This window comes from Aythya fuligula, chromosome 5 (genome assembly GCF_009819795.1).
Source record: "Aythya fuligula isolate bAytFul2 chromosome 5, bAytFul2.pri, whole genome shotgun sequence".
Taxonomy (NCBI): Eukaryota; Metazoa; Chordata; class Aves; order Anseriformes; family Anatidae; genus Aythya; species Aythya fuligula.
The window spans coordinates 54,910,180-54,935,704 of NC_045563.1; the positions used below are offsets into that span (position 1 = coordinate 54,910,180).

A 25,525-nucleotide genomic window follows, 5' to 3' on the forward strand; every position below is an offset into this window, starting at 1 on the left:
GATTGTGGCTGTCTGCCTTTGAGGTAAGCTAAGCAGCTTTTATAGTCAGTGGAAAGAAATATGTATTTCTAACGCATCACGCATTGTCTTCTAAGGAGGCGTCTAAAGTAGGTGTTAGATGAATTGTAGTGTAAAAGCGTTCAGCTCTCCATTGGTGATAAATGGGGACCAGATAAATACCTCTAAGACAGGTAACTTTTTCTATCCATCTAAAGCTAGGTGAGATGAATCTCTGTATAATATTTGTTGCTTGAAGGGGTTTGGATGTCCTTTGTGGGAATCAAAATTGTAGTGGGAATATGGAATGCTATCAGACCTCTACAGCTTACTTTAGTTGTACAGGATGAGCAACAGGTGATTGTCCCCTGTTGGAAACTAAGATCTTTAAAAATCATTTCAGAAATGAGGAACTGGTTTTCTTCTGCACTAAGCAAAGGCAAGATAATGCTGTTTTGCTCTAGGACTTGTTCGTTGTTCTTTGCCATTTTTTTCTTCTTTTTCTTTTTCTAAAGCAAAAAGGACCATGCATAACATTTGGTGTCTGACTGCTAAGCCAATGGCAGTGTAATTGCTAAGTCTCAGTTAAACATTTCTTTGGGAAAAAAATGTCATTAAAAGGTAGGTAGCAGTGAACTGTGTATGTGAGTGCTTCATTGTAAGGTCAAAATCAAAGTAACTTAAAAAGAAGAAGGAATTGTGAATGTGGTTCATTAGGCTTCTGTGAGCTCTTTCTGTAACTCTTGTGCATCACGGAAGACTGGAGTGCCACCCCAGCTGCGGGTGTCATCCTGCCCTTACTCTCAATATGTTCCTCACAGGCACGGTCTCCCTCCCCCATGGTTACTCTGCCCAACAAATGCTTTCAGTTTGACACAGGTGAGGCTGCCAGTCTCTGTGAACTAGCGGTTGGTGGCCCTCAGCCCTTTTATTTCTGATTTTGTAAGATAAAAGCTGAGCTACCCTAATGAAATATATGCGGTCTTTGATGAGGTAAGGTATTGCACTTATATGTGTTTGTTCAGTAATGCTGGTTCTTTCCCAGCTACACTTCAGAGAGGCAGAGCCAGCTGAAGTGGAAGAGGACTGTAAATATTCTCTTATTATTCCAATTCCTTCTTGTCAGAAAGTACCTTCCCTGTTTCGCCTTTCCTGGTAGTCTGTGTTTATCACCCCAACAGAATGATTCTGCAGGAGCTTCTGGTTAAAATATGGGTGTAAATATCACTCGTTTAAACCATGTGAAGGCAACATTATGGTAGTAACTTTTTTATCAGCAGTTGAAGTGAATATATTGGATGGGATTATAATTTAGGTGTGTGTTTGGATGCAATTCTGAAGCAGCTCTATTCAGGCTATAACATTTGAACTGAAATTATTTCGATGACTAAAAAACTGCGAGACCAAAGACTGCATTTTCACTTAATGTAAACTGGTAATTTTACCAAGAAAACATCCCTGAGGAGCGTAATAAATGTCCTCTATTAAAAAAAAAAAAAAAGAAAAAAAAAAAAGAAAAAAAAGAAAAAAAGAAAAAAGTAATGAACTTATGTTAAAGAAAATAAGACTTCCATTTGAAAGACTGGCTAATTTTGGGGTAGTAGGGTAAGTAATGAAGACATCCTTTTACTGCATTCAATAAATTAGAAGATTGTCTGTAGGATTTCTGAGCTGACACAGGTTAAAAACTAAATGTAACAGAAATCTCGTAATTTGTCTTTTCTTCACTAAGTTTCACAAGCAGTGTATGTGTGAAAAGCTTTTGTGGTGGTCCCAAGTTCCTTGACAATTATATTCAGTATGATTTATTGTATTTAGCACCCATAGATTTTTGAGTGACCCTTGGCCCCAGTCCCTGTCAGGCAGCAAGTATGTTTTCCACTGACTCTCAAGCAATGCATGCCTTGCAGACTGTGACATAGTAGTTACTTTCATGTGGCCCTAAGAATAATTTCCACTAGCCATTACCATTTGTTGATATAGGTTGTATTTCTCACTGTGAACAAATTATTTTATTATATTTATTTATTTATTTATATATTTACTGGTTCATGGCCATCCGCTGCAACCTTTTTCTTGCTCATATTCTCTGATATTCATAGTTACAATTGTCTTTGTCCATATTAACCAGATCAAAACATTTCAAACAGTTTTTGATCTGGATCTAGTGTGCATGATGGACAGCATAATTTTCATAGAAAAAAAACCACCCATCTTAATGTGGAAAGGAACATATCCAATGCGGTTAGGGGAAAAACAACAACAAGAAAACAAACACAACAGACAAGCTAAAGGGACAGTGTATGTGCTCTGTTTTCTTCTTCTTTTTTTTTTTGAATTCTTGTTCTAGTATACTGTGTGCCATAAGTCAAATTTATTTCATTGATAATGAAACTCAGAGACTCTTAGATTATAGATGTATGTATATACACGTATTTGAAAACTCTCTGTAGAATGATTATGTTCTATATGATTCATGTATCAATGTATTCATTAATGTCCACATGATCTGTATATTCAGAATATCCTGAAGAGCTGCTGAAGATTTTGTAGTATCAAAAAATTGTGTTTACAAGGAAACAGAAATAAAGGGGAGAGAACTGTCTAGACTAAACAGCAGCAGTAGTAGCACCACCACTATTAAACTTGAGGTAGCTGCTCCTTCCAGTCCTTGATTTATGCAGCTCACTTGATTCACTGAGCCTTTGGAACACCCCAAAAACCCCAAACTCTGATACTGAAATCATGTAGCCATTTGAGATGGTACAAAATCAAAGTTCAAAATGATTCTCCCAGTACAATAGAATCTGGTTTTAAGTGCCAGTTCTTACAGATAAGTTTTTGTGGAACAGTTGTGTAGGTTAGGACATTTTAAGGGAGTGGATTATGTTGTGGTGTTCAAATAATAAAATCAGTGTGAGGAATTCCTAACTTTGGGAGTCCTTATGTTTACATTCAATTTATGTATAATAAAACTTAGTCAATTCAGTGAAATTGGAGACACAAAAGTAATTTGGATAAATATGTTTTTTAACAAGCAGAGGGCTTATTCATGCAATGAACAGTGGCAACTATCTTCATCCTGAGAAGTCAAAACTCTTTTAGATAATATTTTTATTCGCCTTCCCCCCAAAAGTATTTGAGTATTACATAATACTTAGGAAATGTTCTGAGATCACAGGATGAAATCCAGTATAATAATACAATCTATTTATTATTATTGTTATTAACATTTGATGAGTCCTCTGGCTTTTCTTTCAGGGTTTTCTGCTTAATTCAGTTACACAATTTTAATTGCTTGGAGAAATGATGTAGTCATATCTCAGAGTTGGTTTAATTGGAATTATTGATGTCTGAAGCAGCACCCAGTCTGGGAAAAGTGGGGTCTGATCAAAGTCTGCAACTAATGCTTTAGTGAAGTTATAAATTGAGTGTGTTATTAAAAAATGAAACAGAGAGCATGTGCTTTCAAAGTGCACATTTTGTGCTAAGGAAACAGTCACTTGTTATTTGTTTGGAAATACTCATTGCAGTATTTAAAAAGAGCTGTAGCGGTAATAACTAAAGTTTTTAATCCCAAATATTTGTTGAGTTTTTCACTTGGAAGTTTTTACTGGAAGCAGCGCTGAGCTTTTATATCTGCTGATATACTTTATTCTCTTCAGTTATGTTTAAAACTGGATGTAAGATGATCACTTCCTTTATATATATACATATATATATATATATATATATATATATATGTTTTCAGTGTAAACCAAGAACTTTGAATTTTCCATCAGGGATTTTTTAACTTGATTAAAAGTAGATATTTATGTTTACAATTTTTAAATGCTTAATGCGTTATATAGAACAAATAAGCTTAAAAAGAAATGAATTTTGATTCAAGTTGATAAAAAAGATAGCTATTAAGCAGTCAGCATTAGCCTTTGAAAGTCCCTATCCCAGTTCATTGACTACTGGGATGCATGGGATAGTTGAATGTCTCTAGTCACATAGGACTAAATCCTGGCCATTCTGCATGTTTGAGTGGGATGGTTGGAGTGTTCTGTTTGTTTAGTAAATTTTGCTAGATTTCTTAGAACATTTTGACTCTGATTGTTTAGTGCAATGAAATATGGTGCTGTTCAAGTTAAACAGGAAAGCACACGTCATTCATGCTTCTCAATATACTTACTGCATTGTGCATGGGCAATCACAACAAGAAACTTTTTATGATTCTGCCCATGGCATGATTGAGCTAGGAATCTGGATAAATATAACATCACTAGGAGGCAGGAGTGGATGGACTCATGCATAGTGGTGGGATTGGAAAAAAAGTTCAAGCAGACCAAAGTAGAGAACGGCCTTTACTTACACTATGAACAAAAAGAGATAGGCGATGTGATGTAAGCGTTTTGCTTTCTCTTAAACAATCCTTATGGTCTTTTTCTATTTGATATCTCAAAGGATCTTTTTGCGTAGCCTTACTGTTATCAAAAATAAGTATGTATACATTCCAGAGTGGACAGACATCTTCCACAGAATGAGAATATTTTGAATCCAGTGTAGTGTCTGGAAGACCCAACACAAATTTCATCCTCCTTATCCTCCTGTGTTCATACATTCTCCAACGTATGCATTTTTATCATCTGTTCTATATTGAACAGCGCTTTCTGAACCGTTTTCTTTCCTAATTAAGGATGCAGAGAGCTTTGCATTTTTCTGTTTATGATCTCAAGAGCTCCTTTTACACTTTTTTTGGGGATTTACTTCCTTGAGAGAGTTCTTTACTGTTTGAATGCTAAATGCTTTTTCTGAAGCTGTTAATCATTTCACGATTTAAGAAAACTAATTGAGAATATTTGCCATTATCACTAAACTCTCAGGGGTGCTACGGGATGTGTACAAAATCTGAACCTGCAATTTAACATTGCTTCTGTTGCCTTTCGGCACTGTGGTTTACATGGGAATTTAGAAAAGAGTGGCTGAAACTCCTCCACCCCAGCCATAGTGAAGAAAATGTGCTTTTTTTTTTATCATTTTCTCATCAGCTGCAGCCTCCTGTTAGCACTGAAATTGTTTTGACAAGAGTTATTTTGTCTGAACCATATTCGATTAGGGTAGGGCTCAAAATAATCAAAAAAAAAATCCTAACATTGTGGACTATTGGACTGCAATATAATCTTCCCAATGAAGTGAAGGAGGACTTATCATGCGTGTCATTTTAAAATTGTTTGAGGCAAATCACTAAAGAATGTATGGTAGGGAGCATTTCTTTTCTGTCACAGGATGTACTAGATAAAATAATAGGCTATTTCTATGGCTCTTTGATGTTGAACTTTAGCATTTCAAGTGCTAGATAGAGTGATATATTGGTTATGTATTATACCTAAAGATTCTGCATGAAGTCATCTGCTAGCATTGGATAATAATGCTAAGGCTCATCAATGAAGCTTTTATAGGTACAGCTAGTGTCATTTGAATGATTCTTTTTGTGCAATTCACTGGGTTGCAGAAAACCGGTACGTTGGGTAGAGAATGCTGTTTGTCAGTGTCCTGTTTTATAAGAAGCTACATTTGTCTTTTGTAACTCTGATCAACCGGTCTGCAGCCCGTATACAGTTTATTTTAGTAGTTTTATTTGGAGTGAGCATTCCTTCTCAGAGCATCAACTATTTTGTTTTAAGATATGTCTACATGAGGTGATTCTCAAATTCTGTGATCTTGGCAAGGAACGTGCAACTCTTCAATTGCAGCATGCCAAAATCAATTGTCAAAAGGATTTTTATTCTGGTTGATGAACTAATCTTTTTATCAGATACATGATGTATTTTGCCATGTGGATTTTCTGAAATGTAATTTTGCAATCTGTAATATATTTTTAGTATGGTTGTACTCGTCACTGTAAATTAAATGAATCTGAATTTACAGCGTTTATGCTTTGAACTAGCTTTAAGGAGCTTAGTGCATAAAAATACCATGCTATTAAGGATAGGTTTGAATATGTATTTTTTTTAAATGTACAGAATCCTAGCTTTATAGAAAAAGATCTGTGTGTGCTGAGGGCTTCGTTGGTTACAGGCTATTGACATGAAAGATCTCTCCTGTAGATCTTGTTCTCTCATTGTATTCTACTATGCGTATCTAATATTCTGAATAATTGCTCTGTATATAATAACTACAGATGCAAATCCACTCTTCCAATTTACTTGAATTAGCAGTCAGGGATAAAGATACTGAGTATTTCCTCAAAAATTAAGCTCATACTGAAGTCGTGAGGGGAGTGGGGAGTGAAGGTTTTCCTTGCCTCTACCAGGCTATTTGAGAACATCTTTATAGAGGATAGAGAAAAGGTAACCTAAAAGTTAGGACTCTGGACTGGAATAGAAAAGCTGAGGAGCTTCATACGCATTGGCTTTGGGCTGCTTTGTGCAGTTTGCTCTATCTCTCTTTGTTGTAGTCACCTTACCTGTAAATTGTGTGCGGTGCCTCTATCATACTTGAGAAGATCTTACAAATGAATTGAATATATATCACGGAACTAATGGTCTGCAAGTGACTTGCTATACAAAATGTTGCCAGACTAGGTGCACACGGGTAACTTTAGGTTAGAGACTATGCACTGTTGGTACCTATTTCTACATAATTGGAAATGGTTTCCTTGGGATGGCAAGTTGCCTTTCAAGACATGTAAAGAGCTCAAATATGATAAATTTTGGCCTAATACCACATCTGTTTTCACAGTTATGTAGTTTGAAAGACATATTGACCATAGGCCTCAAATCTGACAAAGAATCTCTACCTCAGTTTGAAACTTAACCTATTAATTGTGAAGTCAGTCTCTTTCCTTCTGACTTACAGAGTGATACGTACAATCCTATTTGCAACAGAAACTCAAAACGCAACACTAAATATGAAATAGTTCTTCACCTTGCCTTGTATATTCCCACCATGCTTTTCACGGAGCAGTCTGGCTGTGTCACCCAGCAATCTCTAAATATGGGAATCAAAAACTCTTGTTTCATCTCCAGTGTTGTGAATTGACATTTATTTGTATACTCCAAGAGCGTTAGGTTGCAAACTCCAAGCGTACTGCATATTTAGCATACAAATAGACAAATAAGAGCGTGGGAGAAAGGCATGCACTAAACTGATAAAGACATCAGCTTGGAGTGTGTATTAAAAATGAATTTCAGTAAATTAGATGTTATATATTAGAAGAATTAATCTTAAAAATTGCTGGTACCACTAGTCTGTTATTATTCTGATATGAATTTAATTCCATTTTTTCCTTGTTAAACTCATCATTCTAAATTTGCACTTCTGTTTGAGATGATTAAAAATCTTGATAAAGCCAATCTAGAATTACATGATAAAGCACGTTACAGCTGTTCTTTAATTATAATGAGTGGTGGGCACACCTTTAATCCTTGAAAGCCATCTAGTACCATTAAACTGTTGTGTGAGTTTGATTATTCCTGAATTTGAGTTGTATTTACTATCTCAACAGATCCGAAGCATTATAGTTTACTGCTGTGTCCTCAAAATAGAAAAATGGACCAAAGCCTGTACCATTTACTCAGGCAAAACTATTCCTGCCTGAGAAGGAACTGTAAAAGCCAATATAAATATAATGCAATTAAAATCAGTCTGTGAAAACTGCCGTGACTGCTGAGGAGAGAGGAATATGTTATCTGGTGCTGGTTGATTGCCCAAAATCTCCTAATGAGTTAAAATGAAAGTAATTAAAAAAGAGGCTAAATGTCAAGGAAGAATTTTGCGAGCAACTATTCCAAAGTCTGCTACTAGCTTTAGTCAGCGAGAAGTGGGCTCTCTGTCACCTTAATTTATAAGAGAAGAAATTGATTATTAAAAATGTCAATAGGTAGGGCTCAGATGTGTTTCCTGTCCTTTCTGATTTTTAGCATCTCTGTGGTCTTAAGAGTGAATTGGCCCCATGAGATTAAGCAACAACCATGAGTCATTATTCAAATGTAACTAAATTATACAGTTATCTGTGTTATTCTAAGTTACCGTTCGCTTAACGACTAAATTGTTGTTCTTCGCTGTGTCATTGGTATTCCAGGCATGCTGGGCTGTAAACCTGTGACAAGGTCAGTGTCGTAGCATTTTCTACTTTGCACTGGGAAAAAGATGTAGTCTTTAAGGATAGCTGTTGTCAGTGTATTACTGATTTGTATAGTGTATGTATAAAAGTAGATGCGATGCCTTCCTGATAATTGTGGAGAACTCTCAAAGCCAATACAGAGTGTTAACAAGTCACCTGATAAAAGAGTTAATAGTATCGGGTAAAATTCAGCCTTAATATAAGTTTATGTAAAACAAAAGAATTATGATATGCTTACATGTAATGAATTTGGCATAAAGGTAAGAACGTGGGAGATATTTTTTTTTAGAAAGAGACTTTCATCTCTTCTCATCCAAAGTAGTTGTCTTTGCTTTTGGGGTTTATTTGAAGTAGTTGGATGACTCCTTTGCAGCAGGAAAGCTGTTTGCATAGTGCTGTCAGTGACATCCCTTTCTTGCTATCTCTGTCTTCTGGAAGTGGGGCTCATGTGAAAGTAGAAGATGAGAAGAGGCTGCATTCTACATAGAACTTATGCCTCAGTAGGCTGGCTGAATTTTTCTGTTGTTTTTATGTTGAAGAAACATATTGTAACGTGGAAAATAAAGCTATAGTACTCTGGAATTAATGGAGTTAACTGCCAGGGTATGGCATTAATTCAGGAACCCTGAGACTTGTATGATCCTCTCTTGTTAGTACAAACCTTTCGTACTTATAGGTCTCCTGATCAACAGAGAGCTGAAGATAAGGATCACGTAATTTTTTATTTTTATTTTTTTTTAATGAAAAAGAGTACTGTAGGAGTTTGAAGAACCGACACTTTTATAATAAAGCTCTTCTGTCTCATTGAAACCGTAGAATGTTAGCTATTACAACACACTGAGCAGTTTTCCTTTCAGTATTATTACACGGTGACTTAAATATGATGAAGCATTAGAAAAGATTGAATTATTTTAATTTTACTTTTTCACTAGGTCTGAAGTCATTGTGTTTTATTTGGAGGTAAATTATCCTATTTATCTTGCATGCATAAATACCTTTATGAATAATGCAAGAAGCTGGGATGGTAAAAGTAAAAATTATAGACCTGTCCTTAAAGGACTGGATTAACATCCTGCAAGAGCTTATTCAAAACCAACTGGTGCCTTTCTTATACAATACAAAACTGTGCCATTTTTGAGCTTTTGCAAAGCCATTATAATGGAGTGTTGCCAGTTCCATTAACAATTCTGTACTAATGACAGTTAAATAACTGCATTGGGGTAAAAGCAACAACGACCTGTACAGGATCTCCTTTCACGTGGATGTTGTAAGAAAGCTTGAAAAAAAAAATGCAAAAATAGTTCCACAGGGGGTAAGACAGCTATGTCTGATGTTGTGTTGCAACTAGAAAAGAAAAATGTTACACTCAGTGTAAAGGTAGAATAGATATTTAGCTGAAGACTAGAGAGGCAAATTAAGGATGTGGGAAATTTTCAGTTCCCAAGGAAATATTAAATTGACTGTTTCTCACAAATACTTTATTTGTTTTGGACTATATAGCTATTAGCACAGATTTTTTAGAACAAGTCAGGGAGTCAGTGAATGTGTTTTCACTGAAATGTGTGAGCATGGTTTAGCCACATGGGATGGCAAGGTGAAGATGTGCATGTAAAGACCCAGGGTCTTCCATCCATGGCAGGATGCCTGGAATGCTGTACGAAGGCAGAGCCTGGAGTCCTGACAGCCATGTGCCACTATGCTGCCAGGAGCGCCAAGAGCGGGCAAGACCTAAGGCATGGGAACACAGCCCAAAAATGTCCAATTGTTGTTTCTTCTGGCCTGTGTCATTACAGGATTTCCGGATAGGTTTTTCTTTGCTCCTTTGAAGTTTGGTTATAACTTTTGTACTGTTTTTTACTCCCACATCAGAGGTACACACTTTCATTTCAGCCTAACATTATGTGATGAAAAGGTAGAACATATGCTGGTGAGTGTCTGCACACAACGCACACACATAAATAGTGTATATATAGTTCAAATTCTGTAGCATCCCAAAATCCCAAATCAGACTTGAACAGAAAGCTATCCATCCTAAGACAAGTATGCAAAATATAGTGCTAGCATCTGAAGATAGAAGAGCAAAGATAAAGAAAGGCGAATTGATTCAAACTCCCTGACCTAGCTGTTATGTGTAGCAAAATCTTCCTGTATAGATTCCTCTAAAAAGTGTTATCAAAGCCATACGTCAAGATGGAAATGATCTATTAGGTGAACTAAGCAGTGTCACGGTATATGGCATGCCATTTTATAGAGCTGTTGTTTGCAGATGACTCTTTGTGTTATGAGCATCTTAAATCATTCTGAAGTTTCTAAAACAAATCCATAATATTTTCCTATACCTGCAGAAATACATTTATCCATATGCTACAAATAACACACTGGATGTCAGGAGATTCTTACAGACCTAATCATGTTTTCTTCCCTCATATTTTTTATGGACATAATTTTAAACATGGAATAAGGACCTGTGATGTATTAGACAAATGGAAAAGCCCCTAATGTTTTTTTCGGTTTATGCTGCTCTTCGTGCATATTGTTCTATATGGTGCTGTTAAATAACATGTTGCCAAAGGAATACTACCTTGCTGCAGAAGCAAGGGAAGGTTTGCTTCCCCATTCTTCTGCCCACACCAACAGCCCAGCGTGCACATATGCAGCACATACCATGCAGGGGAACGCTGGGCTAGGGAGCAAGGAGAGGTGCTGAGTTGCACTGGAGGGGGAAGAGCAGGGAACCACCTGTAAGCTGGAAATGGCTCTGGGAGAGGAGATGTAGAGGTACAGAATAGAGCTTGAAGGATTTTTTTTTTTTAGTTGTTTCTGCAACAACAGTGGCTTTCATGGCGTGCGTTCCCAAAGCAGCCAGCACTGCACCTCCTCTTGCCTTGCCTCCTGTCCCAGGCATGGGTAAGGCCCAGCTGGTGTAACTCTACTGGTTTATGGAGATCGAGGAATAAAGGAAGAATTGATACAACTGGAAGTGTGCTTAAGAAATCGTTTTGTCTCCCTAAAAATCATTGGACAAAAGCTATTGACAGTTAGAGTACTGCCATAAGAAGGTCATGTAGTCTTGAAATAGTTGTATATATTATTTTACTTTTCTGATGTAACGTACAGAGACTTACATACCATTTTTCTTCCATTAAGCAAGCTGCTGCTCAACTTTGGTATCCTGGCAGACAGGCTTTCTGAAAAGTAATTTACCAGTCAATTAATATCCTATACCATGAGTCTAAAGCAAATGCACTTTCAAAAGGGCTTAACTTCAGGAGTGAACTTTAGAAAAACTCAATTGATTTTGTAAATTAAAAATTGTAAAATTGAATATAAAGAGGCCCAGTACAGGACTGACCCACAGAAGCAATCTTTGAACAGGAACATTCTCAGATTGAACGCAGGGGAAGAAAAGTAAGCAAGAAGGATTCATTTGCAATTGACCTGCAATAGCAAAGTCGTTCACTTTCCAAATAGGATTAAACTTGTTCCATCAGCCATGACATGTGAAAAGATCATGGTTATAAATTCCATTTGCTGTAATGAATTGAAAGTGTCTGAGTTTGCAAGCAGCACTCATCATTGATGGACAGCTAGATTTGTGCAGTGTTTTAACACTAAAATTAGCTTCTACAAAATAAAAAGTACAGAAAAGGTGGCAGCAATGACAGATTTTAAAGCGTAAAAAATTGACTTTATTGTTAGATGGAAGCTGAATAAAGCTTCATATAAATAGTGGTTGTAACCCTGTTATACAGATAACTTGCTTTATTCTTGAGGGAATGTGAATTCAAAACTGAAAAAATGCTTTTGTTTAGGCTTCTTAACCATATTTAACAAGAATAAACATTGTTACTTAAATGAGGAAAAAGTAAATTTTTCTATGGTATTGCTTACAAGATGTAAACAAACAACAAAAAAGGAAGATTTGAGGGATATTGAAGATTGAAGGATACTTCATTCAAATCGATTTCAACATGACTCCCTGCTGTCAATAAAACCATATTGGTATATGTATTCTGTATATTGGGATAAAAACTGCATTCTGTGGTTACTTAGTAACCCTAACTTACTCTTGCGTCAGGATCAGATAACATTTCTTCTCTGATGCTGGCAGAACCAAATGCAGATTGCGAATCTAATTTCACCAAATTCGTGTGTTCAGTATAGATGATTTTATAAGTATGTTAACTGTGCCAATGGCCAAGAAAAAATCTCAATGGATGACAACAGTTAATAATTTGAAGTGATTTGAGATTCTTTTTAATTGATAAGGTACGCAGCTGGAAAGTAACCAAGATGGGGGAGGGAAAAAAAATAGTCAAACAGTCTGAGCTAAAAAGAGGAATCAAAATATAATAGTTTCTTAAATTACTGCAAGGTTAACATATAATTAATTTGCTAATTTTAATTGCAACCCTACAAAATGTGCTGGAAAAATGCTCAAAGGGGAGCAACAGCCACGTGTCAGCCATGATTAACCAAGGTTACTAGCAATTATGAGGTCTCTATTAACCATGTTACGGAAATTTGTAAAAACCCTTTATAAAAACAGCACATTTATTGAAACTCAGCAGGGTATTTCACTTGCTGTACCTTTCCACTGCTACAGACTTACCGGTATGGTGTCATTTGCTTCATTCTTTTCCAGCTAAATGTTTTATTGCAGCTGAAACATAGACTGCCTTTTCTTTTTGTTGCACACTGTTACACATGTGGTAGGTATTCATTTTGATCATATAAATGCAAAAGATTAATTATTGTTTGCAAAGTGCCCTGAACACGTTAAGTGCCAGAGAGCTGCAAAGTACCACAGCTGAACCCTGGGAACACATCCTGAAGAGAAGGTTTTTTCTTTCCAAGGTATCCTGGGACGTGCAGTCAGTAAAGCAGCAATGTTGCTGAAAGTGCCTTCTCAGTCGAGAACCTGCTCTACAATGCTTTGCATGTGCAGACAAATCTGATTTAAAACAATCAATCAAACAAAAAAAACCACACCAACAACACAACGAACAAAATTTCTGTATGTTTGCTTTGCATTTTAAACAAAGCATGGTGTAAACAAATGTCTCATATGTATCAAATTCCATGATGTACTGTTCTTTTTTATTGTTGTTATGTCAGTCATGTTGAAGTGTCTGCTGTTTGGAACCGTAATAAACCATGATCCATTAAAGGAAGACTTTAAAAAGCAAAAACAAAATCCTAAAGCATTGGTGTCAAAGGAAATTAATTTCCTGGCTGGCTTGTGTTTTTCTCTGAGGCAGATATTGATGAGTGTGCAGAGGGGATCATTGAGTGTCACAACCATTCACGCTGTGTTAACCTCCCAGGGTGGTACCACTGTGAGTGCAGAAGCGGTTTCCATGACAATGGAACCTATTCTCTTTCCGGGGAGTCCTGTGTTGGTAAGCAATGATCAGCATAGCGCTTTTTTTTTTTTTTTTCTTTTCGCGTTCTGCATGGTGTTATAAAGTGACTACTGAGACACTGTCCTGAGCTGTTGCTGTGTTTGAGGCTAAAATGAGAATGCAAGCAAGCGTGTCTGTGTTTGGCAGCATCCCCAGCCCCACAGCCTGGATGCTAGTTTAAGACGCATCACGTTTTAGCACAGTTATTACAGGAGGGAGGCAGTCAGAGATCCAGAGTGTGACTTACTGAGCCTTGCCATTTATCATAATAAGTTGCTTTAAAACCTGAAGTGAAAGCAGGCTTTCCAGGGAGCATAATAGGCCACAAAAGGGGAAGAGTTGCCTTTCAGATTTCAGCACAGCAGCGAGAGAACAGATTTGGTGTATGTCTGGATTACTTTGATATGTTTATTTTGCATTGTTCCATACCTTCAACATTTTATTTTTAGAGTTATGCGAATAGCATAAAGCACTTTATGCACCGTATTTGGAGAATAATGCCCGAAGAGCACGAAGGGAGAGGAAAGTTTAAGGGGTGCAGAGGAGTTTGTCTGTTGTTTCTGTGGGAGGACAAAGAACGAGGATTTAGTGCTCGTTCTTGCAGTCTGGGTGCCCTTGACTATCCGTAGACTTTGTGTGCCACCACAGCAAGTAAACACCAACAAAATCATAGCGAGGTGACAATTGTGTTCTACCTCTGACTTACAATTTTTACACCTATTTACTTATGTAAATTGTAAATGTGTGTAATTTCTATATGATATTTTATTAGGTGAGTTTAAAACAATGCAGAAAGGATCCCTTTGTAACTACTATTGAGATACAGGTCTACATTTCTTCATTCTATATCCTTTCTTTGGAATTCCACTTATTTCATCTCTACTCACTTCCATGAATTTTCTGTAAAAACATTTTGCTTTTCTGCTTCTTCTGTGAAAGACTTTGTTTTAACACTGTGAAACCTACTTATCATGTGTAAGTGCAAAGGGCTCCATCTAAGATTTGAAATATACAGTTGAAGTAAAATAATATATTTTTTCATATGAATTTATATACTTAATTCTAACTTGTAAGATACAGTCTAATATTTTAAAAATTGCAGCTGTCATAGCACTGTGATTTAAAAATGCAGAGAAAAAAATAATTATTTGCAAAAGCAATATTTTGTAAATTGTCCAGCCAAACTATACTAGCTTCTTATATATTGATATATTGTCCTAAGCTGACCAGGGAACACAACAAAATCTCAACAGTGAGCTTGACTGAGGAGTGCTTAAAAAAAAAAAAAAAAAAAAAAAAAAAAGGAAATTGAAAAATTTTACAGCATTTTGTGACTTAATATTGAAAGTACTTTATCAAAAGTCAAAGCAACATGAAGTAGCCTTTGAAAAGCCCTGAGAGAATTGGGGATAAATGGCATTTGTAGCATTCCTGATGTCTATCTGTGCTGCTACCATGGTGATCTCCATCCCTTTTCAGGCCAACCTTAGGTAGCTGTTTTCTGACTAAGAAAATGCAAGGCTTGGGGCTGGGCTCAGCAAAAGACAGATGCACAGGCAGGACTGTGGTTTGACGTGGCCCACAGATAGGCTCAGTTGCTGAAAAAGCCAGTACTGCTAATAAATGGAGGGACACTTGATTACCTCTGAGATTTAATAAAAAAAAAAAAAAAAAGCCCCCCAAGAGCCCCAAATGCTCTATGTACTGTGGAAACTGAAAGGATGAGTTTTGGTGCAAACAAATTGCCCTCGTTTTGACCTGCACAGCACACTGGAAATCTGTGAGTTGAGGTGCTTTTCTTGCCATATGCAAGTTGTAAACAGAACGTGAAATGAGTGAGGTTATTTTAACTAAATAGCTTTGCTGAACTATCTGCTGCAGGGTACCAGTGATGAAGAGAATAAACCAGCTTCTTCTGTTTCATTATACTGGTTAAGCAGTTAAAATTGATTGAAAGACTTTGCTAATCCATATAACAAAGGGATTTCAAACTGTGATTTTTATTTAGAAGTACGGCTAAGAAGTGGTTAAAATAAGAGATGATAGTGCATATTCTCACTAAAACTTGGTTACTTGAACACTGACTCTCATTATGTTACAGAGCTTATTTGCACGGTGGAGTATTTAGAGTCAAGGCCAGAGCGGTTCGCTCTGTTTCAGATAAAAGAGGGTTCATCTGCTTAGCAACAGCATTTTGGCCTGTTATATTTTTATGGACTGTTTACTGAGATCCTAGTATGTACCTGAGCTGGGTTTGGCTCAGTGCTCTTCAGTATGTTTTGAAGCATTTCTTCCTTCCTGAAGGACAAATCTTGGAGAACAATAAACAGGCTAAAAACATAATAAAAATTAAAAACAAATATTTTTTTTAAAAAAAGACAAAGCAACAAAATAATAACAATGAATGAAAAATGATAAGACAGTGAGAAGGAGTACTCAACTCTGGCAGATAGTCCAAAGCCTGGGAGGGTGGTTGCTGCTACTGGATGCATTTGTATATCTCTTGGAAATTTCCCTTTCCCTCTCTTTATGGGGAGGTGGTCTTGGGGCTGAGTCATTGCTTGCAGGGTCTTGTCAGTGCTTGCAGAACATTTGAAAATGTGTGCACATTTGGGTAGCATTGAGGTAGCTCAGGGCTTCTAAAAGCTTTTACCTTGTTGTCTGCGAGAGTGGAGTTTGTCACCTGGCAAGGGACAAATTTGTAAATTAGGAAGGTCATAATATTGTATGAGAGCTTGGGCAATAAGGATGGATGACTTAGCCAGAGTGCTTCAAGCTTCAGAAAATTCTTTATTGCTCAAAATATCAAGCACAGACAGCTTTGAAAAGGGAATATATTTCCACAGCCACACTTTTATAAAAGATGTCAGCTTCATAAAGAGATGGTGAGCAGGCTCAAATTAAGAGAATGTAATTTAATTACCAGCAGTAGCATTTTTATGAGGCCATGGCCTTTCACAATATGTTATTAAGAATACTGCTTGCAGACAAAAGGCAATTGCTATAACTAAGTTGCTATCAAAGTTTCCTTGGCAATTAAAATACGTAGCATATAGTTGCTGTGTTTTTCTTTTATTTTTTTTCACTCCTTTTTCCTTTCTTTTGCTACATGTTAAGGTAAACACACAAAAATGCTTTACAGAGAACTATGACTTGTCATATCCCAGTATTAACAACAATCCACAGATAAATCGTAATCCATGTTGAAGCAACTGGCATATGTTGCTGTTGCCCTGCACTAAGTACCTGTTGACAAACACTGTTACCACATAAGGTAATTACCCTCACTGTTGAATTTTCAGTGACAATCTGAGATTATCAGAACCAAAAGAAGGTAAAAAAATGACACAGAAAATGCCGTCTTATGAGAAGTAATTAGCGTGCCACAAAGCTCACTCCTATCTGCTGGAGAAAAATAAAAGCAAATTAAGATAAATTGTACATACTTATCTCCATCTCTCTTCAAGTGAGATGCTTCTGGTCTGTAGAGAACTGTTCGGGCCTGGAGTGCTGAATTCCTGATTCTTTTCTTGTGTTTTTTTTTCCCCTCCCTAAAATGGTTTCATTTTCCAAGTCTTTATGCTGTGACTTGCAAGCACAGAGGGAACAATGAAGACAGCAGTCTCTGTTGGTTGTCTTTGTCTTTTCTTCAAGAATTAGTGCAAACTTTGTAGGGAAGCTTAACATGGATCCTCCTCCCACCAAAAAAAACCACAGGATTCACCATGTTTAGCATGCTGAAAGGTTGTATAGCTCAGCCTAACTGCAGGGTTAGAGTAGCTGTTGTTGGGATATGAAATCTGGAAAACAGTAGGATGCAGCAGCTTGTGAGAGAAAACTCCATGTGCGTTAGTCCTATAAAAGTTGGGTGAGGCAATGCTTCAGGGTTAAGTTTGAACAGTTTTAAAATCAATCACTGAAGATTTAATATACTACAAGGTATGCTGCAGTGTTCCCTGTTTCCTAGGTTTGAAAGTGATGGAAAAGCAGTTCTGCTCTTTATTATTTCTTTTCTGTGATAGTGGTGAGGCACTGGAACAGGTTGCACAGAAGAGCTGTGGATACCCCATTGCTGGAGGTGTTCAAGGCCAAGCTGGATGCGGCTTTGAGCAACCTGGTCTGGTGGAACGTGTCCCTGCCCATGGCAGAGAAGTGGAACTAGATGGTCTTTAAGGTCCCATCCCACTCAAACTATTCTATTGTGCCCCATTTTTCTATCAAACAAAAGGCTAGACCCAACCTTCAAAAATCTTCCTGTACGCCTGAGAATTGCCTCTCTGCCATTAGAGAAGTGGTATGTAGACAGAAAGGTTTACATATGGTGCAGAATATCCAAGACTACTCTAGAATCTGCTGTATTACAACTTTATCCTGGTCATAGACTTTAGTAAAGCTCATAACATCAGTCTCTACAAAATGAAAATAGTCTCTTGCTTATTTTCCATTTAGTAAATTCTGATTCTTGTGTTCTGTGAGTTTCATATCTTCAAGGTAATTGTGCTTAGTCATTTCTGTATTTCTAGAAAGCATTAGTAAATCCTGTGTTCTGAATCTAATTTACCATACAGTGTTTTTAATACATCATTATGTCTCTGTAGAAGTACTATCATAAAATATTTTCTAACTAAAAAATGAATCTTTCAAAGATGAGTCCAAATCACTTCATTTGATTTAGAAGAAAGGCAAATACATTATTTTGTGACAAATTGCATGTGAAAAATGATTTGTCAAAACAGTGTTTAGTTAACTTGTACACACATTAGTTTGGGAGCTGAGCATACATTTTTCACATAACATTATACTGTAATGGTTTAATGTACCATAACAGTTAAAATTAGCACATTAGTAGGGTTCTTCTACAACAGCTTATCATGATATTACAGAGCACCACACTGCGTGACATGCTTGCACACATTTATTAAGGTGCCGTAGAAAAGTCACAGCATTAAAACCTGAATAGCCTGGAAAACTAAGAAATGAAGTAACTAGGGATTGGTTTAAAATTTCAGTGAAACCTAGTTAATGAACTTGTGTTGATATGTACAGTCATGCTTGTCTTCTGCCCCATTCAAATGCAGTGGCTATGGGACCTCTCACAATATCTGAAGCAAATTACTTCTCGTTACAGCCAAAAAGGATGGAAAAGGAAATTGCATCTCAGGGGATTATTCTATTCCATTTTGATCCTGCTTTCTTGTCTGCCCATGTTACCAAGCTATGTTTATGTATTTCAAAAGCAGATGAGGAAATAAGCATGTCTTGGATGGTTTGTTTTCTTCTTTTTTCACATCCACAAAACGTGACTAGTTGCATTGCAGCTAAAATACATATCAGGTGCTTTTTGCTGTACGCTTGTTTAGAGAAGCACAGATTGAAGGTATTCGAAGAGTGAAGATCTTGATCAGTTTTATGATAGCCCTGTGCAATGTTTGAGGTGGTATGTCACAGCAACAAGCACTTTGCTGCTGGTGATATATTGTTATAAAATAGCAGAAGGCTAGCTTTACAAAGCAGTTTCTGATTATGGTCGTTTCTGTTCTATTCTTTTTATTTTTGCCACTCTATTCTCTCTTGAAGAGAAATGGTGTTGAGGGGAGAAGTGAAGCTCTGCCCATTTTACTTGAGTTAATTAGTGGTTTATGCCACAGATTATCTTAATTTAATGAATAATGTTGCAAAGTTGCATACCAGGTATGGAGAGGAAAATGAGATGGTTTTCCCAGTTTTATAGGCTACATGGAGGAACTAATTCCCCCAAAAGTCAGGAAAGACTTCTTGTTCTTGTGTTATATATAGGGGTAAACTACAGCATGTCCAAGCTGTTTTGTATATGTACTTGTCCATTGCTCTTAAAAGTTGCTTAGTTTTATAGTTGAATATTTCATCTTCTGCCTGGTATTGTTATAATGAGCAATAAAGTTTGTGTACAGTTTTGCCTTGTCCTTCATTAGATGTTACAGTTTTGGGCCAACGCCTTTGGAGAGCAGTTGTGGGAAAGCAAATGAAACCTGATGGGAGTGTGGGGAATTTGAGCTGAGCAAGGATTTGAATAATATAAAAATAATCTGTATGCAAAAGCCTTATCATACAATTTTCATATTCATTAGAATATTGTTTTGGACATGTTCAGAATTTTAAACTATGCTGTGTTTTCAACAGCTAAATAGACACATTGATCCCAATTGTTAAAAGAAATTGCACAGTAAATACAAGCACTTTGTTCTATGTTTTGCACAGCCATCTACATACTCATTGCACATCAATATGAGCAATTCCATGTGATCTCCATTAAGCTAAAATACTTTTATAAGCTAACTATGAGCTAAAAATATGGGAACATTTGTCTTCTTTTTCTTCTGTATCTTTTTTTTTGTTTGTTTTTTTCTTCTAAAAGAGTGCAAGGGACAAAAATACACTTATAACTTATTTTCCTCAAGTTACTGGGAACACTGACTGTTTGTTCTGACTTTTAGAAATGCAGTCAGTGACAAGAAAATGCTGTTCTCAGAAAATTAGCTTTATTAAAAGTTCAGCTGGAAATGAGCGTAGTGTCCAAGCACTTTATATTTGATTAATGGCTAAAACTTTTAAATAATAAATGCCGTAAAATAATAAGAAACCATCATTTGCATAAAGAAAGAAAGAAAAAAAAAAGAGCAAATTGAATAGCAATTAGGAATTTATGCTCACGCTATGTTACTCAGTTTTTCTTGGTGGCTTACTTTGTAAAGAATTTCCCATTTACCAGGTTGGGCCTCTGTTAATAGGGGCATCCTTTTTATGTGTGCTAAACCCAACACAGCACCAGCAGTACATAAATAGGGCGCTCTTCCCTTTTGGATATATATAACATATTAAGTTGACTTTGTGCAGTGTGAACAGGTCTGTACTACTGAGAATATGAATAATGTTAGTTTCTATAATTGCTAACATCTGGCTTTCCATAAATCTGTTAAATTACATGGAAGCCGAATTAGATTTCTGTGTCATAAGTAAAGCAATTACATGGAACTCTGTAGGCAATATGGCTTTATATTCATCTGTGAAATCCTTTTAGTTTTGAACTGTGAAAGCTACCCTTCTAATTTGCACTGTGATCCTGCTGCATACTATATATATGCTGCTCAAAAAGCCCTTAATACGGCAAAGAAAATATTGGCAATTGAATATCACTTTGTGAAATCACCAAAAAGCGAATGCCGCAACTATGCCTTGATCTTCAACAACAACCAAAGAAATGCAAGCCAAAGTCTATCAAAAAGAAAATAGGGTATTTTAAAGAATATTTTAAGCCTCACTGTAACTGTTTCAATATAATGCATTTGATAACAGTTTAGTCATAACTCTCTTCATGGCCTTTACCTCATGTGACACACTGGCACTTGTTAACCAATGAACAGCAAGTTTTAATTTCTCTTAGTGCAGTCCCTTTTACACCACTTATAGTGGACCTTTCAAATTCTCAGTAGGGCTACAGTATGCATTAGAGCAATAATGTTCTTTTTTTTTGGTGATTAAGACCATCAAAGCAGCAAAATGCACCAATTTTAGGGAAGTCTGAGTGATGAGCAATTGAATCAAGCTATCAGGCCACTGGGATCATCTCTGACAAAGGACTGGCCCACAGCCCAGGAGTGAAGCCCTTCTGCGGTGTAATTGCCTTCTGGCTTCCCTTTTGGTCTGTGAGCAGAAAGGAGAACAGCAGTTTTCTCATGCCCTAAGCCCCAGACTCTGTTGTGCTGGCTGATTTTGCTTTTGATCAAACCCAAGGGGACTAAAATATTTCCAGTTGTTCCTGGAGTATTTGTGAACTGAAACCAGCAAGTTTACTATCCAGGCCAGAGGAAAGGTAGTGATTTGGTTGTTACAGATAGTTTCCTTCGGCTAATTGAGAGAATTCTTAACATCTTTATATAAGTTCTGGCTTTCTGAGGAGATGACTAGTGAATCCATAGCACTCTACCCATGAGGTAGGGCAGCTAGCGGTGAGATCCCATTTAATTAGAGTTTAGGTAATTTTTCTTCTTTAATTCTACTGAATTTTAAAAATTGTTGTTTTAGAGAGGAATTAAAAGTACTCTTGGGTAGTACTGTGAAGAGTTATAAACTTCACCCTAGCAATAAAGGCACTTTAAATGGTAAGTGTGAGGATTCTTCCTTGTAGTTTCTGAATTTGTATAACACTCTTTTGGAATTTTCATGATGATAGAAATCCTCAGATACTTTTAAAGAACTGTCTTCTCTAGCCTTTTTCCCACTGTTTCCTATAGCTTTCATTATTAATGTGGCAACAAAAAAGCCCCACTGGTTTACTGGTATTTTATCTGGACAATCTGTCAATATATTAAGAGCAGTCCAAAGTTATTTTCTGAAAGAAATACCTGCTTTCCACAACATGTTTATAAAGCTCATGGCTTTCACTGCAAGAAAAAGAATGTTGCATAAACTCCCTAGGTAAATCCATATTGCATAATTATGTGTTACCCTCTAAAAGCAATTTTAATGGGGTACTGTAATTCACTTTTCTTCAGTGTATAATGATTTTCTTTTGTTGCTTCCTTTTTTGTGTCATTGCTAAATCATGGTTTTCACACATAGCTTTGTTCTAAGATTTTTTTGGTGTTGTTCTGTAAGGTGCCCCTTTTTATTTTATCTTTTATTTTTAAATTCTCTTATACCTTCCAGCAATGGGAATAGGATGCAGTTGATAGCTGTTAGTGTGGAAACATTGATCATGCTAGGAGCTTATGAAAAATAGGGCCTTTCTGTTTTGTTGTGAAATCCAGAACAGAGAGTGGTCCAACAGACAGAAGGTAATTCTCCTCACTAGTTGCCAGTGACTTGAAAAACACTATACACCCTGTTCAAGTTCATCAGTGATATATAGTTCCACTAGTTCTGTCAGTCTCAGCCTTTATAATTAAGCCTGCTGGTGATAGTTTAAGAATTCTTGGTGGAATCAAAACAAACAGCAGATAAGTTTAGAAAAACAGCGTTTAATATTTATCAAATACATAAGGAAGATGTCAGAAAGAAGGTACCCACCAGCAAAGCAGATTGGTAATACTTAATATAGAAATAACATTTGCCCTGTGAAAACAAATGTCCAAAGCATTATAAATCTGCTGTCTTGCAGATATCGATGAGTGTGCCTTAAAGACCCACACCTGCTGGAATGACTCAGCCTGCGTGAACCTGGCAGGAGGGTTTGATTGCCTCTGTCCATCTGGACCATCTTGTACTGGAGACTGTCCCCACGAAGGTGGCTTCAAGCGGAATGGGCAGGTGTGGACCCTGAGGGAGGACAGATGCTCCGTTTGTTCCTGCAAGGTGAGATCCTGGTGTTCTGGATTTCAGGAGTTGTTTAATTCTCTGGGCTCATGTCAGACACCCCATATTGCAGTGCCACTGGCATTGGCAAAATGCTAGCGTAAGCCCAAGGCGCTGAGGCAGAAGGTAAGCTCTGCTGAGGGGTACTGAAGTTGTGACTGGGAAATTTTGAGGGGACAGACATTTTTCCTGTTGTGGAAAAGTGAACACAATTGAATAGCAGCTAACCCCAGAGGACTTCTTCCATGTTGTCCTGTGGGCCAGAGCCACTCGGGGCATGCCTCCATGAGGATCTCACGTTGCCCTTTAACACAACTTTCAGGCAATCAGCACGCTTATTCTAGATGTTAAAAATGATTTTCAATTTCTGTTTCATATGAATATGCATCTCTTAGGACAAGTGCTGTATGTAGCCAACAGCAGCCCTCTTGATGGTGTTGCCCTTTAGTTGGAATACCTATCCATTAACTTGATACGATTCCAAGGTTGGAGGACTTAGCAGCAGGCACTAAATTTCCTCCAGTGAAGAAGGGTGAAGGCCAGCTTTCTCCTTTGCATCCCAGCTTGTCTCTGTCAGCAGTTCTTCCCCTTTGGGCAGTGCAGCATTCTTTGCACCTTTGAAGAAGCCAGGCACGGTGCAAGTAGGTCTACTTCAGAAATCGCAGAACGCTTTATTTACTTATTTATTTATGATTGTTGTTGCCTAACACTCCCTCCCTGCCCCCCCCCCCCCCCTTCCCCCCGAAACTGACCTTTCATTTCTGACTTCGGTGATAAACTTAAAAGACCATTTGACTCTTCTTTCTTCCTTTTCACTGTTTTAAAGAGGGGGTGCTGTCAGTGAAATCACTAGAATTTTAGAAAGGCACCAATCTGCAAAGTGGTTGATCTTTTGTGGCCACTTTGAGCTGGTATGTTCATAGCACTGGTAAAGCTATGCTTAGATACAGCAGGAACGCTCTTGGCTCTTGCATCCGTAAAATGAAATTTTAGCCACTGTGAAAATCTGAACATAAAGAATGAGAAGTAGCCTATCTGTCCCCTGGCTGTGAGCTGCAAAAGCACTAGAGAGTTTGGAGAGGTGATGAGAGACAAGGTATTTTGAAGTTGAAAAGAAGCTGAAAGCCTCATCATTTCTGTATTGCAGTAGTGTATCAGAAGGGGAAATCAACACTTCAGAGTGAATAGAACCCACAAGCTGCAGTGCTGTTCGGGGCTCAAATGGGAATATATTCTTGTTAGTTGCTATATTTTTTACTTCAAGTAGCCGTAAGTTCCCTAAAACTCCTCCCTTCAGAAGCTGAAATGTACAACTCCACTGAATACATATAAAGCTTTTATTGTAATCTTGGGGAACAAGCTGGCTTATGAAAGGATTTCCAGTCAATAGAATAAACAGTTTAATGTATGTGAAGACATCTGGTCTGCCTTTGCAGAGCTCTAGCTATTAGTATTCCCATTTTAGATTGCTTATAATTTGTTTTCTTTGCCATTTCTCATTGCACTTATTTCTTATGTTGAATGCCCTTATTAGTATATGAAAATACACAAAATGATTAACTAATGCATAGATATTTTAAAGTAAGCTTGGCAGTGTTTGTTGCTGTGACTCTTCCTTTATGTCTTCCTCATTTTCTTTTTTTTCTTTTTTTTCCTCTGTGAATTAACATTTGCATTTTATTTCACGTCAGTAGCTGCCTTGTTTCAAGAGCCAAATTCTTTGCTATAGAACAGGGAAAACAAGGAGAGCTCTGCCTCCATCTTATCCAACCAGAAAGTAAAGTCTTCTCTCAGCATTTATTGAAATTGTTATTGAAACATATTTTATAAATTGTGGTAGCTCCCAGTACACCAGACTTCTCAAACCTATTGCAGGGCTCTACTATTTTCATGTAGTTGCATGGAGGGCTGGTCCTGCTTGACCCTTTTGCAGCTTGCTGATTTTGGTGAGGGAAAGGGCAGAGTATGACTAAATCATTCCTTGTATTTCTTACTCTAACTTTGAAATGATCCTACCCACTTGTTTTCTCTTGGAGACAAATCAGTTTTTCAGCTTTAAAAAAATGTTTTCTTTTAGCTTGTGTTTTGCTATAGTTAATATAGAAAAGGCTAGATAGATGTATATTGTGCAGTGGCTGGAAGACATGGATCCTGTCTTGAAAATATTTTAACTTCAAATGGAAATCAAGTAGCATGCTTAACTTTGAAGTTCATTAAGTGATGCTATTTGTGGAGTAGAATGCTGTCAAATACAAGAAGTTATATTACTTCAGTAATATCCTGAAGCAGAGTGCCATTATGGAAGCACAAGGGATTATTCTAGTGTTCCATCACCCCAGTCTCTTCAAACTGTCTGCATTCACCTGAATGGGGACAAAGTTTACATAAACACAAACTCTTGAAACTTAATTAGCTGACTGTATAATTAATGCAATACCTTAGGTATATTTGGTACATCCTCTACAAGTATCTTCCTGAACTCTTGTGGATTTAATACACAAGACTGATAGAAATTTGAAGGGGAGTGGGTAGTTGTTTCCTTCTCCCAAGAGGGGGGAAAAAAAAAAAATCCTGCTGTATGGTCTGGCTATATGTGGGCTTTTGAGTTTGTTGTCTAATTCAGATAAGCCTCCATTCCAATGTGAAAAAAATCTGGGGGGTAAGCACAGCACTGGGAATGGTG

At 37.1% G+C, this 25,525-nt stretch overlaps 1 protein-coding gene across 2 annotated transcripts in view; it reads left to right on the plus strand.

Moving 5' to 3' along the window:
* NELL1 (neural EGFL like 1) overlaps nt 1-25,525 on the plus strand; it is a 286,549-nt gene that overhangs the window by 252,186 nt on the left and 8,838 nt on the right. Inside the window, exons 16-17 of one of the 2 annotated variants that reach the window (XM_032188786.1) lie at nt 13,369-13,509; nt 22,649-22,842. In XM_032188786.1, the coding sequence (XP_032044677.1) occupies nt 13,369-13,509; nt 22,649-22,842 (335 nt within the window). The remainder of the gene's footprint in view (nt 1-13,368; nt 13,510-22,648; nt 22,843-25,525) is intronic. The other variant, XM_032188788.1, reaches the window with a different exon arrangement.